Raw genomic sequence first — 15911 nt, forward strand, 5'->3', positions numbered from 1 at the left:
TGTATTGGAAAAATTTTACTTGCATCTGAATCCGAATTTTTGGTGGTTCAATTCGGACAAATTTTGGAAATAGAGAGGGAGAGAGAGAAAAGAAAATTCATAAAAAAATTGTCAAGAGAGAAAAGATCTAAGTCCTAAGTGACCACATTTTCAGGACAATTGTAGCATGTTCGTTTCAGGTAGAATATATTTGGACAGGAATCAAATCGGTCAACAGATCATCTCTAGAACAGAGCCTTTCAGCTGTTTCTTCGTAAAGGGGTCATTCAGGATTTTAATATTGATCCTCATTAGTGTTGAGCAAATCGAAGGTTCACAAAGAATTTTAGGGAAAATTTGATTCTCCGCGAAGCCGAATTTCCTCGTGCTTCATGGTAACAAATAAATTTTCCCTAAAAAGATGGTAAAAAAAAAATCATACTCACCTCATCCATTTGCACGTCAAGAGTCCACTGCGGCCATCTTGATTGAGGATCCGACACAAAATCTCTTGTGTAGTGACATATCTCCTGCAGTCCTATGTAACACCGCAGATAACACAGGGATAACTCTCTGAGTACAGATAATGTAGTAGATGTCACCTGCAGTCCTATGTAACACCACAGATAACACAGTGATAACTCTCTGAGTACAGATTATGTAGTAGATGTCACCTGCAGTCCTATGTAACACTGCAGATAACATAGTGATAACTCTCTGCAAATAATGTAATAGATGTCACCTGCAGTCCTATGTAACACCGCAGATAACACAGTGATAACTCTCTGAGTACAGATAATGTAGTAGGTATCACCTGCAGTCCTATGCAACACCGCAGATAACACAGTGATAACTCTCTGAGTACAGATAATGTAGTAGATGTCACCTGCAGTCCTATGCAACACTGCAGATAACATAGTGATAACTCTCTGCAAATAATGTAATAGATGTCACCTGCAGTCCTATGTAACACCACAGATAACACAATGAGAGCTCTCTGAGTACAGATAATGTAGTAGATGTCACCTGCAGTCCTATGTAACACCACAGATAACACAGTGATAACTCTCTGAGTACAGATAATGTAGTAGATGTCACCTGCAGTCCTATGTAACACCACAGATAACACAGTGATAACTCTCTGAGTACAGGTAATGTCATAGATGTCACCTGCAGTCCTATGTAACACCGCAGATAACACAGTGATAACTCTCTAAGTACAGATAATGTAGTAGGTATCACCTGCAGTCCTATGTAACACCACAGATAACACAGTGATAACTCTGAGTGCAGATAATGTGGAGAGAGAGTGGAGTGGCCAGAGCCCCTGGACACTTCCCTTCACTAGTTTGCTAGAGTTACTATGTTTTTGAAGAGAGCGACCCCATGAAGCCTCATTCACCCATCAGTGTTTGGTCAGTGCTTTGTGTTTTAGTCATTCTGAGCCAAAACCAGGATTGGAGGCTACACAGACATAAGGTATAAGGGACAGATCTGTCCCTGTTCTGTGTTTAGAGCCGCACCTGGTTTTGGTTCGGAATTACTGACAGAAATCACTGACCAAACACTGACGTGTGAATGAGGCTTAAGACTCTCATCGTCCATAGGAAAGCACTCTCACAATCCCCATATCAGTTGTATAGGCCACCTCTATGGTGTGCTGGCTTCCTACATACTTGTTTTCTATTCTCCTCTTATGCTCCGTTTCACCTAAAGTTCTTCCTCTTAATATGAAATGAATTACTAAGCCCAGTTGCTCAAAGTCAGCAATTTCCAACCTGTGGCTCTCCAGTTGTTACTCATCTACAATTCCACAGGATGTCACGGTGGAGAGTTGTAGTTTTGTCGGGAGTTGTAGTTTTGCAGCAGTTGGAAAGACCCAAGTTGGAGACCACTGATCTAAGTGTTTCCCTCAAGAAGTTCTCAAGAACGTCTAACTTTCCTCCACCATCATGCTTATGCATTATGATCTAAATGGTACTGATATGCTGCTAGAGAGAAAGCAGTATTCCTCAACCATTGACTTAAGAATAACATTTGGCTCTTGAGCTCTCTGCATGTAGGTAACTCCAGATCCTATTGTGTTCTAGTGGCACTAGAGAGGTGATACCCTGATCAAACATGAAGAAGAAGCTCCCGATGTAAAATTTTTATACTGACTCCGCTTCAAAAATCAGTTTGGAACTTGGTGGCTCTACTTTATAAGTTTGCTTCATCTACTAGATCGTTTACAAGATGTTGTCACCCCTAGATGTTTCAGTGCACAATTATAGAACTTGCAAATCTAAGTGAAGAAGAATTTCTCAAATTGACTTGTGCCAAAGCTGGCATCAGTGCATCCCAGACTATCACCAATGTTTGACCATGGTGTGTGCTTGATTTTATACGCCATCTATCATTTTGCCCAGTTGACAGACTTTGAGAGGGGGTGCATCCTTGGGCTGAGAGAAGCAGGATGGTCATTTTGATGAATTGCCCACCATCTAGGCCATCTGATCTAGCTGTTAGGAGGTGTTGGGAGCAGTTGTTATGTGAGGGCATGCACTGCAAACAGGCTCTGGCACGAGCAGCTACCACAGTTTTGTTGTCCACCATCCAGACACAGTTGGCACCTTCATTACACCCCTGTCTCTGCCTGGACCATTTCCAGGCACGAGGCAGAAAGAAATTTGTTGTCATGGTACCCATTACGTGTTCTGCCATTGACATCCAGCCACTATCACCTTCTTTTGTAGTGGTCTTATGAATGAGAAACCTGGATTGCTACAGACTGGAACTATATTGTCTTGAGTAGGTTCTGTTTGTGATCCCATGATGGTCAGGTTTAATTATGGAGGCCTATTGGTGAGCGCTTCAATCCTGCATTTATTGTGGAGCGACACACTGCCCCAACCGGTGATGTAATGCTCTGGGGAGCCATTGCATACAAAAGTCAACAACTCAGTGACATGTGCAGGACATCCTACCACCACATGTGTTCCTCTCATGGCAGCGCTCAAAAACTGGAATTTTTCAGTAGGATAATGCTTACCCACGCACAGCAAGAGTTTCCCAGGAATGTCTCCACCAGATTACAACACTTCTTTGGCTACCCGGTCACCAGATTTATTGCCTGTCGAGTATTTATTATACCAGCTGGGACACCAGCTTCAGCAACCTACGAGTTTGCCGGATCTACAGGCCCGGCAGTGAGTTCTATGAGCAAATGTGCCTCAGTATACCATACAGAACCTTTATGCCTCCATGCCCCAACCATATCTTATCATGTAACCAGTAGAGATGAGCGAACTTCTGTTTTAAGTTCGGCGTCTAAAGTTCGGGGGCGGGTTAGCGGAGAATCCCGATCTGGAACCGGATATGGATTCCGACTTCCGTTGTGGTCCGTGGTAGCGGAATCAATAATCGGCCATTATTGATTCCGCTACCACGGACCACAACGGAAGTCGGAATCCATATCCGGTTCCAGATCGGGATTCTCCGCTAACCCGCCCCCGAACTTTAGACGCCGAACTTAAAACAGAAGTTCGCTCATCTCTAGTAACCAGGCTAGAGGCCGTATCTCATCTTGTATCCAGGATAGTGGCCGTATCTAATCTTGAATCCAGACTAGAAACCGTATCTCATCTTGTATCCAGGTTACGGGGCGTATCTCATCTTGTATCCAGGCTAGAGGCCGTTTATCATCTTGTATCCAGGCTACAGGCTGTATCTCATATTGTATCCAGGTTAGAGGCCATATCTCATCTTGTATCCAGGCTAGAGGCTGTATCTCATCTTGTATCCAGGCTAGAGGCCATATCTCATTTTGTATCCAGGATAGTGGCTGTATCTAATCTTGTATTCAGACTAGAGACCGTATCTCATCTTGTATCCACGTTAGAGGCCGTATCTCATCCTACATCCAGGCTAGAGGGCGTATCTCAATTTGTATCCAGGCTAGAGACCATATCTCATTTTGTATCCTGGTAAGAGGTTGTATCTCATCTTGTCTCCAGGCTAGAGGCTGTATCTTATCTTTTATCTTGGCTAAAGGCCATATCTCATCTTGTATCCACTCTAGAGGTGCCAAACAGGGTTCTATAGCCTCCTTTTAATTGTGCAGTTTTCCCCTTTCCTGTAATATTGTAATCACTTACATTTATCATCTTTACATTCACACAGATAACGTTTCATTCCATTCTAACATTCTTCTTCTTGGTAAGATATTTTTTTATTATATGCTAAAAACTATTTTTGTCATTGGGATTCTTTAAAAATTCTCAACCATCTGACTTCTGCAGCCTCCATATTTTCCCATAAATTGCAGGCTGTTCAGTCCCATTCTGAGTGAAATCCAACAGATGACTTCTTTGGTCAATCACTCTGTAGCCCATATCTCGGCTCTCATATGCAATCATTTAAGCTGACATCTTTGGAACCAAGTAAAATAAACTTAAATCAAAAGGACGTACAGAGCTATGGGGTACAGACTGAACTGTCAGGGAGATTGTCTGATGGATTTTACTCTGATTTTACTCTGGGACTGAGCAGCTTGCAGTGTATGAGCATTGAAGTCAAACAGTTGAGAATGTTTAATAAATCCAATTACAAAAATAATTTTCGTCACATAATGTAAGAGAAGCAATTCAATAAAATAAAAAAAAAAATAATGCAAACGGTGTCCGTAGGCTCAGTTCACCTGGTGAGTTGCAAATTTGCAGTATAGATTCCACATTTACACATAGAGAACAAAATCACTGCACAAAAACAAGCATGATGGGAATTTATTTTTTATTTAAAAAAAAACTGCTGACTTTCCCTGTGGATTTCTCCAGTCAATGCATAGGGTATAGCACATGCTGATTTTGCTGTGGAATAATTGCAGAATGGGCAGAATTTTGCTGTGAAATCCACGGGAATTTTTTTCAGAATTTCTTCCAGTAAAATAGTCAATATGGATTTGGTCATTGGTCATATAGCAAAAAGTTCATGATCTACAAAAGGTTGCGGCCTCGTCCTGCATTACATGACTCATCGTATGTTTATTTACAGATTTGCTACTTCCCAGAGCATTTACAGTCATGTTTTTCCCCTTATTCCATGCAGAATGTGAAGGATGATGGGCAGCATGTTTGGAGACTGAAGCATTTCAACAAACCTGCCTACTGCAACCTCTGTCTGAATATGCTGATTGGCCTTGGGAAGCAAGGATTATGTTGCTCATGTAAGTAGAGAATATTCATATATGTATTAAACATCTAGTGTGGAATTCAAAGGGATTGTTTTGGAAGGATCATCTCTTCTCCTGGAACCACAGATGATCAGCTTCATTTGATCTGACCACACATATTCACTGCAGCGGCCACTGCAGGCAAAATGTAGTATTGCATGCCATTCAAATGACTAGCCAACCAAGTATTACATGAATAGACTGTGGACGTAGAGCACAACTTTACTGCTACCTTGCTAGATAAAAAAATGATGTCTGATGAGGGTTTGACAGTGATGGTGACATCTCTGTGTCTTTCCTTCTCTGTTATCAGATTAATCAGACCCGTAAAGGGAGCCATTCCATTAACAGAGATATATGAGGGAATTGCAAATCATGTACTTTTCTTCAATATACAGTCATGTGAAAAAATTAGGACACCCTTTGAAAGCATGTGGTTTTTTGTAACATTTTTAATAAAATGTTATTTCATCTCCATTTCAACAATACAGAGAGATTAAAGTAATCCGACTAAACAAAGAAAACTGAAGAAAAGTCTTTTCAAGATCTTCTGTAAATGTCATTCTACAAAAATGCCTATTCTAACTGAGGAAAAAGATAGGACACCCTTGCCCCTAATAGCGAGTGTTACCTCCTTTGGCTGAAATAACTGCAGTGAGACGGTTCTTGTAGCCATCTACCAGTCTTCGACATCGGTCTGAGGAAATTTTACCCCACTCCTCAATGCAGAACTTTTTCAGCTGTGAGATGTTTGAGGGGTTTCTTGCACGTACAGCCCTTTTCAAGTCACCCCACAGCATCTCAATGGGATTCAAATCTGGACTTTGACTTGGCCATTCCAGGACTCTCCATTTCTTCTTTTTCAGCCAATCTTTGGTTGATTTACTAGTATGTTTTGGGTCATTGTCATGTTGCATGGTCCAGTTCCGCTTCAGCTTTAATTTTCTAACTGATGGTCTCACATGTTCTTCAAGCACCTTCTGATACACAGTAGAATTCATCGTGGATTCTATGATGGTGAGCTGACCAGGTCCTGCTGCAGCAAAGCAGCCCCAAACCATGACACTTCCACCTCCATGCTTCACAGTTGGTATGAGGTTCTTTTCTTGGAATGCTGTGTTTGGTTTACGCCAAACATGTCCTCTGCTGTTGTGTCCAAATAATTCAATTTTGGACTCATCTGTCCAAAGAACATTATTCCAGAAGTCCTGGTCTTTGTCAACTTTATCTCTGGCAAATGTCAGTCTGGCCTCGATGTTTCTCTAGGAAAGCAAAGGTTTCCTCCTTGCACACCTCCCATGCAAGTTAAACTTGTACAGTCTCTTTCTGATTGTAGAGGCATGTACTTCTACATCAACAGTAGCCAGAGCCTGCTGTAGTTCTCGAGATGACACTTTAGGGTTTTTGGAGACCTCTTTTAGCATCTTGCGGTCTGCTCTTGGGGTGAACTTGCTGGGGCGACCAGTCCTGGGCATGTTGGCAGTTGTTTTGAAAGCCCTCCACTTGTAGACTATCTTCTGGACAGTGGAATGGCTGATTTCAAAATCTTTTGAGATCTTTTTAAATCCCTTCCCAGACTCATAGGCTGCTACAATCTTTTTTCTGAAGTCCTCTGACAGCTCTTTTGCTCTCACCATGGTGCTCACTCTCACTTCAACAGTCAGGAGCACACCAAACTAAATGTCTGAGGTTTAAATAGGGCAAGCCTCATTCAACATGCAGAGTAACGATCTACTAATTATGTGCACCTGGTGTGATATACCTGTGTGAGATCTGAGCCAATTTAAGAGGGAATACATGTGAGGGTGTCCTATCTTTTTCCTCAGTTAGAATAGGCATTTTTGTAGAATGACATTTACAGAAGATCTTGAAAAGACTTTTCTTCAGTTTTCTTTGTTTAGTCGGATTACTTTAATCTCTCTGTATTGTTGAAACGGAGATGAAATAACCTTTTATTAAAAATGTTACAAAAAACCACATGCTTTCAAAGGGTGTCCTAATTTTTTCACATGACTGTATGTGTAGGTGTGACTAGGGTCCTCACCTGACCCTTTACTGCAGCCACATGCGTGCATATGAGAGTGGCCATGTTTGTGAGTGTCTATAAGAAATATGGTGACAACCGTGTCAGCAACTCCCCTTGACTTCATTGCATAGAGCCATCAGTATGTGTGGTCACTTCTTCTCTGCTTGGTAGCATCACTAAAGAGACATCATAGAAGGTGTGTGAGGAAGAACTCAAGGTACATGGAGGGTGTGTGGTTGAGGACTCAAGGTACATGGAGGGTGTGTGGTAAAGGACTCAAGGTACATGGAGGGTGTGTGATTGAGGACTCAAAGTACATGGAGGGTGTGTGGTGGATAACTCAATGTACATGGAGGGTGTGTGGTGAAGGACTCAAGGTACATGGAGGGTGTGTGGTGGAGGGCTCAAGGTACATGGAGGGTGTGTGGTGGAGAACTCAAGGTACATGGAAGGTGTTTGGTGGTAGAGGACTCAAGGTACATGGAGGATGTGCAGTGGAGAACTCAAGGTACATGGCGGGTGTGTGGTGGTGAAGGACAAGGTACACGGAGGGTGTGTGGTGGAGGACTCAAGGTACATGGAGGGTGTGTGGTGGAGGACTCAAGGTACATGGAGAATGTGTGGTGGAAAACTCAATACACATGAAAGGTGTGTGGTGAAGGATTCAAATCACATGGATAGTGTGTGGAGGAGCGCTCAAGGTACATGCCCGTGTTACCCTCTGTAAAACCCAGTCCTGTGCCTGCCTGGATGGATAATTGCACATTGGTTTCTATCATCTTGGTTATACCTTTAAGAGACATTACAAAAAGCTCAGCTCGGTGCAGCGCTCATTGCATTCTGATCCAAGCAAATACCACAAACTATTTACTGTTCTCCACAATAGGTAAGCAATAAATACATCATTAATGCAGTAAGAGTAAGATATACAAGCCGTGCCAAAGCCACAAGCCTTTACCTCAGAACCTCTTCTGAAATATTAAAGTACTATAGTCAGCTAGTCTTAAGTAATGTGATGGTAATATTTAATACTCAAGGTGAACAAAGTACAGAAGGGGAGAGCTTATCTATCTATCAATCTATCTATCTCCCTGTCTATATTTTAATCAAAATTATTTTTGCCCATCTACCTATCTATCGGAATACACTATGGGGACAAAAGTATTGGGACAGCTCTACATTCCACCCAGGAGCTTTCATGACCTCCCATTCTATATCCATAGATTTTAATATAGAATTGCTCTCCCTTTGCTCTTCTAGGAATGCTGTCTACAAGATTGTGGATTGTGTCTGTGGGAATTTTTGCCCATTCATCCAGAAGAGCATTTGTAAAGTCAGACCCTGATGTTGGAGGAGAGGGCCTGACTTGCTGTATCCATTCTGGCATTGGATGGGGTTGATGTCAGGGCTCTGTGTGACCAATCAAGTTCTTCCAGATTCTCCCGACCATGTCTTTATGGAGCTTTCTTTGTGCAATGGGGTGCAGTCATGGAGGAAAAGAAAACAGGATGTTCTCAGATGAGACCTTGTTGATGATATTCCCTGTATGTACAAATAATTATCAGTTGCAAGCTAATTAGAACACACTCTCTACAGATATGGGGGATCCTCAGAATAATTTCCCATGGTGGCCCAACAAACATCAGTCCGACACTGTACACAACCTTCCTTAAATGCTTCTGATAGAGCTCAAGAGCCCAAATGATCCAACACCAGAACATGTATGACCACCATAACCTGGTGAAAGATGAAAAGGAGTACACCTTCAATAGCTGTTGGCTGAGAGCTCATTTGGCCAACAACTATTCACCCCAACCTTCCCATACTGTACACATGCCTGCTCAGTTTGGATGAGGGGAGATATTTCCATATCTCTCCATTGAGAACAAATGTTATCATTCAACATATCAGTCCTTTTATTCCCTAAGAACTTCTGTACTAAAGGAATGTTGATGATTTTACCAACCTTAGTCTAATATGTATGGCCATCTTAAAGGTTTGGTTGGGGAAGTGGGACTGTATCTATATTAGAGTAGATTCACTTTTTGATAAAGCTTTATTATTTTTGGATGGGTTTAGGCCAAAGACAACAGTTCCAAAATGTTATTGAAGCTCTGTCAAAAGATCATAGAGGCCAACCATAGATAAAACTTCAGAAACGTGAAGGACCTGGCTGTATCGCTGACATGCAGACATTGTTTTGTTTTCTTGGTAATGTCATCGATAATCCTATGATCCCACATTTCGCCTAATGTGCCTGGAAAATCAAATGTTAGAAGCAGATGGTGTATTCCGGAAGGCAACAAATTTACCCAATGAAGACATAGTGTTGTTGTCGTTGTGTGTAACAAATGAACTTGTGCTGCTGAGTACATGGCATCTATGACAACACTTGCTATCTGGAAATGGACTAATCAGCTATTTAAGGATCGGATAAACCAATAGACGAAACATCATAAACTCATATGGCTTTTACTTTCGTGCTTGCCAGCTGCTCATAAGCTTATATTTTGGAAAATGTAGATTTTTTTTCTTTTTTTTTCTTCTAATTTTTATTAACAAATGACACCAATCCATTTGGCTGCCATTAATTTGTCTTCAAAGTACTCATCGTTTGGGGGGGTCATTTTAAAAAAATTTGAGTTGGGACTAATTGGGTTATACATTTCCTGCCCTGCTCTGATATGGTTTTCTTGTTTTATATGCATCATGTTTCCCGTAATTATTGACCTTCTGAAGCCTACTCAGAAAAACAGCCCAAATTCTGATTTATGGAAGCAACTGCCTATGCCTTATCTGTTCCTTCTGTCTGCACTGAAATCTTAAAACTAACCTATTCGTATCATATACTCATTTTTCTACCTTTGTTTTTGTTTTCCAGTCTGCAAATATACCGCCCATGAACGTTGTGTTTCCAGAGCTCCCCCATCTTGCATTAAAACCTACGTAAAGTCAAAGAAGAACACAGATGTACGTTCCCGGGTGCCGTGTCTCATTTGAATTGAATTTGCTAGCTCAAAAATTGTAGAATATGGTTAAGAATATTCTCTTGTTTGGTTTTGTAGATTATGCACCATTTTTGGGTGGAAGGAAATTGCCCCACTAAATGTGAAAAGTGCCACAAAGCCATCAAGTGTTATCAAGGCCTCACGGGATTACACTGTGTGTGGTGTCAGATTACAGTAAGTTTTTGCCCCTTTTTGTAGTTTCCTTTCCCTTAGGATAAAATGGAGGAAAAGTCATGTTTTTGAAAATCGTTATTGAAGAATAATGGTCAACTTTTACCACTGTATGACTTTTTGAAGTAGTGTAGTATATCCAGAAGGGTTTTTTTTTAATAATTAAAATTAGGACATTAAAAGTGTTTTCTGGTTTAGAAAAAACATTTTTAAGTACGTGTCTGTACTCGAGAAAGAACACAGCCTCATATCAAGGATGAAAATGTGTTCACCATTGCAGCTTCTCAGGACAGAATGGCTTGATGATTGTTTATCTCATTGCACCTTTGCTCTGGGATGGGGTGACAAATTCTCAACACATAGTAACAAAGGCAATGGAAACAAGCAGGGCCAAGCTCCCTTTCTCCAAGGGCCCGATATCAGACGTATAGTCCTCCCATATGGCATGTATACTCTTTCTGCCAGTCCCACAGACTATAGGGGGTTTAAGCTGTCACATACTCTATGATCAATGTATTTTTGGGAGGTTCTTCTAAAAGTATAGATAAAAATGGATAAAGCCCATTAGGATTCCATTATCAGACAGACACTTGTGTAGGTTTTCTAGAAAGTAATATTTCTTTCTAATTTACCATCTTCAGTTTTCATAGGCATTCTAGAGTGAGAAAATATTTTTAAAAAAAATTGTATCCCCTTTAAATCTTACACATTTTTTGATTTTTAAATATTTTTTGATTTAGGCCCATAAAAGGAATGACATAAAATAGTGTTTATAAAATTTGAAATGTATCGGTAGGTATTTTTTTTAATTCTTATATATATATATATATATATACATGAGTTTGCTATTATGATCTGAATTGTATCTCCCATTGTGTTAAAAATAAAATTAAAATAAAAAAATAAAGATCAAAAATAGCAGCTAGTTTTATATTTTGTTTTGAGTAAACACTGGAAAAAATTCAGAAAGTGTGCATTCGACCTCTATTTCTGATATATTTAGTCCTTGTATCTATGTTGTTAAAACTAGTAGGAACAGCAGAGCAATAGTGAATGCAAGAAAATTGACGCTTGAAAAGAGAAATGCATCTTAAAGAAAATTTCATAACATTTTTACAATGTTTCAAAAATGTATTTCATTCAAGTTTTAAAAATACTGAAATTAAATGAACGGAGAATAACAAATAGTCTAATCGTAATGCAATTGTTTTAAATGATTGCTTTTATATAAAATTCAATTGTAATTTTGTTTCATTTTTCTGCAATATAATATTCAAAAACTGTTTACCAATTTTAAAAAATCAGGAATAAATATTTAATTAATCCTTCCCAATTTTATTAAAGTAAATTTGCGTAAAACATTTGCATATTATAGTCTATATTTTTAGCTTTTATATTACTGGATTATTATTCATAATGACGAAAATGTTTTCAGAGAATAAAATTCTAATTATAATATTGTGATATGATATATGTGTGATATTAGATAAAAATAAGAATTAAGCAGTACATTAATAAAGTGGTGATAAAGACAACTAGTGTCTAGAATTTGTGAAAATTCTATATTCAAAAATATAGTCTCATTTATTTTAGCCTATCATTCAAAAATAGTACCCAGGGGTAAAAACAGTGTAGATCAGCTATGTATGGCCCTCCCACTCTCGGATGGCCAAAGGAATCAGGGGGACATAGTGTAACTTAAAGGGGTTGTCTCACTTCAGCAAAGGCATTTATCATGTATACAGTGTTAATACAAGGCACTTACTAATGTATTGTGATTGTCCATATTGCCTTCTTTGTTGGCTTTATTCATTTTCCGTCACATTACACACTCCTCTTAACCAGGGGTTTCAACCGCCCTACAATCCAGCAGTGTTGGCTGTGCTTGTACACTATAGGAAAAAGTGGCGACCTCTTTTTCATATAGTGCGCAAGCACGACCACTGCTGCTGGATAATACTGTGGTTATAACCCTCGGAAACTAGCAGTATATAATCTGATGGTAAAATTAATCAGCAAAGGAGGCAATATGGCCAATCACAATACTTTAGTAAGTGCCTTGTATTAACTCTGTTTACATGATAAATGCCATTTGCTGAAATGAAACAACCCCTTTAAACAAGGCAAACATTACTTGACTCATGTAGTCTAGTCTATGCGGAAGTGGTGCTCCTAGTCTTTGTGGAACTAAAATGTTTTGTTTAAAGAAAGCGCCTTGTGTTTTTTTAAATAGACTACTGTATGGGGAAATGAGCTCCTTATCTATGGGAATGTGTCCTAGTCTGTAGGGAAGTGGATCTTCTAGTCTACAGGGAAATATTCGAATCTATGAGGAAGTGGAGCTCTTACTCTGTGGGAAAATGCTTTTGGCTGTTGGGAATAGTGTTGATCACGAATATTCGAATTGCAAATTTTAATCGCGAATATCGGCACTTCGAGAATTTTCGAATATTTAGAATATCGCTAAATACATTCGTAATCGCGAATATTCGATTTAAAAGCAAAATACCAGTTCATGCAAATTTTTATGCAAATTTTTTAAGGTGAATTTTATGAGAGTTTTCACACTCAAGAAAATAATGCCTAAAGATCATGAATTCGCAAATTCTTGAATATATGGCGAATATTCTCCCAAATAGGGATGAGCGAACTCGAACTGTATAGTTCGGGTTCGTACCGAATTTTGGGGTGTCCGTGACACGGACCCGAACCCGGACATTTTCGTAAAAGTCCGGGTTCGGGTTCGGTGTTCGTCGCTTTCTTCGCGCTTTTGTGACGCTTTCTTGGCGCTTTTTGAAAGGCTGCAAAGCAGCCAATCAACAAGCGTCATACTACTTGCCCCAAGAGGCCATCACAGCCATGCCTACTATTGGCATGGCTGTGATTGGCCAGAGCACCATGTGACCCAGCCTCTATTTAAGCTGGAGTCACATAGCGCCGCCCGTCACTCTGCTCTGATTAGCGTAGGGAGAGGTTGCGGCTGCGACAGTAGGGCGAGATTAGGCAGATTAACTCCTCCAAAGGACTTGATTAACTGATCGATCTGCAGCTGTGGATCATTGAGCTGCTGATCCTCAATTGCTCACTGTTTTTAGGCTGCACAGACCGTTTGTCAGTCTCATTTTTCTGGGGTGATCGGCGGCCATTTTGTGTCTTGTGGTGCGCCAGCACAAGCTGCGACCAAGTGCATTTAACCCTCAATGGTGTGGTTGTTTTTTGGCTAAAGCCTACATCAGGGTGAAGCTGTCACACCAAGTGCATTTAACCAGCAATAGTCTGTTCATTTTTTGGCCATATACAAAATCAGGGGCAAGCTGCGCCTGTCACCAAGTGCATTTAACCCTCAATGGTGTGGTTGTTTTTTGGCTAAAGCCTACATCAGGGTGAAGCTGTCACACCAAGTGCATTTAACCAGCAATAGTCTGTTCATTTTTTGGCCATATACAAAATCAGGGGCAAGCTGCGCCTGTCACCAAGTGCATTTAACCCTCAATGGTGTGGTTGTTTTTTGGCTAAAGCCTACATCAGGGTGAAGCTGTCACACCAAGTGCATTTAACCAGCAATAGTCTGTTCATTTTTTGGCCATATACAAAATCAGGGGCAAGCTGCGCCTGTCACCAAGTGCATTTAACCCTCAATGGTGTGGTTGTTTTTTGGCTAAAGCCTACATCAGGGTGAAGCTGTCACACCAAGTGCATTTAACCAGCAATAGTCTGTTCATTTTTTGGCCATATCCCAGTCTAATTCTGTCACTAAATCCATACCGGTCACCCAGCGCCTAAATACTAGGCCTCAAATTTATATCCAGCTAAATCTGTCCCTAGTGCTGTAGCTGGGCGAGTTATTTAGTGTCCGTTCAAGCACATTTCTTGTTCTGGGTTGAAATACAATTCTCAATTTAGCAATTTCATAATTTAGTGGTTCCTGCTATATCAGAGCTCTTTGAAATCTATCCCAAAAAGGGTATATAATATTGAAGGTGCACATAGGGTCATTCAGAGTAACTTCACACACACCCGCTACTGTGTATTTCCAAGTCTAATTCTGTCACTAAATCCATACCGGTGACCCAGCGCCTAAATACTAGGCCTCAAATTTAATTCCCTCTAAATCTCTCGTTACCCACCGCTGTACTGTTGTTGCTGGGCAAGATATTTAGTGTCCGTCAAAGCACATTTTTTGTTCTGGGTTGAAGTACAATTCCCAATTTAGCAATTTCATAATTTAGTGGTTTCTGCTATATCAGAGCTATTTGAAATCTATCCCAAAAAGGGTATATAATATTGAAGGTGCACATAGGGTCATTCAGAATAACTTCACACACACGCTTCTGTGCATTTCCAAGTCTAATTCTGTCACTAAATCCATACCGGTGACCCAGCGCCTAAATACTAGGCCTCAAATTTAAATCCCTCTAAATCTCTCGTTACCCACCGGTGTACTGTTGTTGCTGGGCAAGATATTTAGTGTCCGTCAAAGCACATTTTTTGTTCTGGGTTGAAGTACAATTCCCAATTTAGCAATTTCATAATTTAGTGGTTTCTGCTATATCAGAGCTATTTGAAATCTATCCCTAAAAGGGTATATAATATTGAAGGTGCACATAGGGTCATTCAGAATAACTTCACACACACGCTTCTGTGCATTTCCAAGTCTAATTCTGTCACTAAATCCATACCGGTGACCCAGCGCCTAAATACTAGGCCTCAAATTTAAATCCCTCTAAATCTCTCGTTACCCACCACTGTACTGTTGTTGCTGGGCAAGATATTTAGTGTCCGTCAAAGCACATTTTTTGTTCTGGGTTGAAGTACAATTCCCAATTTAGCAATTTCATAATTTAGTGGTTTCTGCTATATCAGAGCTATTTGAAATCTATCCCTAAAAGGGTATATAATATTGAAGGTGCACATAGGGTCATTCAGAATAACTTCACACACACCCGCTACTGTGTATTTCCAAGTCTAATTCTGTCACTAAATCCATACCGGTGACCCAGCGCCTAAATACTAGGCCTCAAATTTAATTCCCTCTAAATCTCTCGTTACCCACCGGTGTACTGTTGTTGCTGGGCAAGATATTTAGTGTCCGTCAAAGCACATTTTTTGTTCTGGGTTGAAGTACAATTCCCAATTTAGCAATTTCATAATTTAGTGGTTTCTGCTATATCAGAGCTATTTGAAATCTATCCCTAAAAGGGTATATAATATTGAAGGTGCACATAGGGTCATTCAGAATAACTTCACACACACGCTTCTGTGCATTTCCAAGTCTAATTCTGTCACTAAATCCATACCGGTGACCCAGCGCCTAAATACTAGGCCTCAAATTTAAATCCCTCTAAATCTCTCGTTACCCACCACTGTACTGTTGTTGCTGGGCAAGATATTTAGTGTCCGTCAAAGCACATTTTTTGTTCTGGGTTGAAGTACAATTCCCAATTTAGCAATTTCATAATTTAGTGGTTTCTGCTATATCAGAGCTATTTGAAATCTATCCCTAAAAGGGTATATAATA

General features: G+C 40.1%; 1 protein-coding gene across 1 annotated transcript in view; it reads left to right on the forward strand.

Moving 5' to 3' along the window:
• DGKB (diacylglycerol kinase beta) overlaps positions 1 to 15911 on the forward strand; it is a 638462-nt gene that overhangs the window by 191575 nt on the left and 430976 nt on the right. Inside the window, exons 10-12 of the mRNA XM_044295049.1 lie at positions 5065 to 5182; positions 10096 to 10184; positions 10280 to 10396. Coding sequence (XP_044150984.1) covers positions 5065 to 5182; positions 10096 to 10184; positions 10280 to 10396 — 324 coding nt within the window. The remainder of the gene's footprint in view (positions 1 to 5064; positions 5183 to 10095; positions 10185 to 10279; positions 10397 to 15911) is intronic.

The sequence above is a fragment of the Bufo gargarizans genome, chromosome 5 (genome assembly GCF_014858855.1).
Source record: "Bufo gargarizans isolate SCDJY-AF-19 chromosome 5, ASM1485885v1, whole genome shotgun sequence".
Taxonomy (NCBI): domain Eukaryota; kingdom Metazoa; phylum Chordata; class Amphibia; order Anura; family Bufonidae; genus Bufo; species Bufo gargarizans.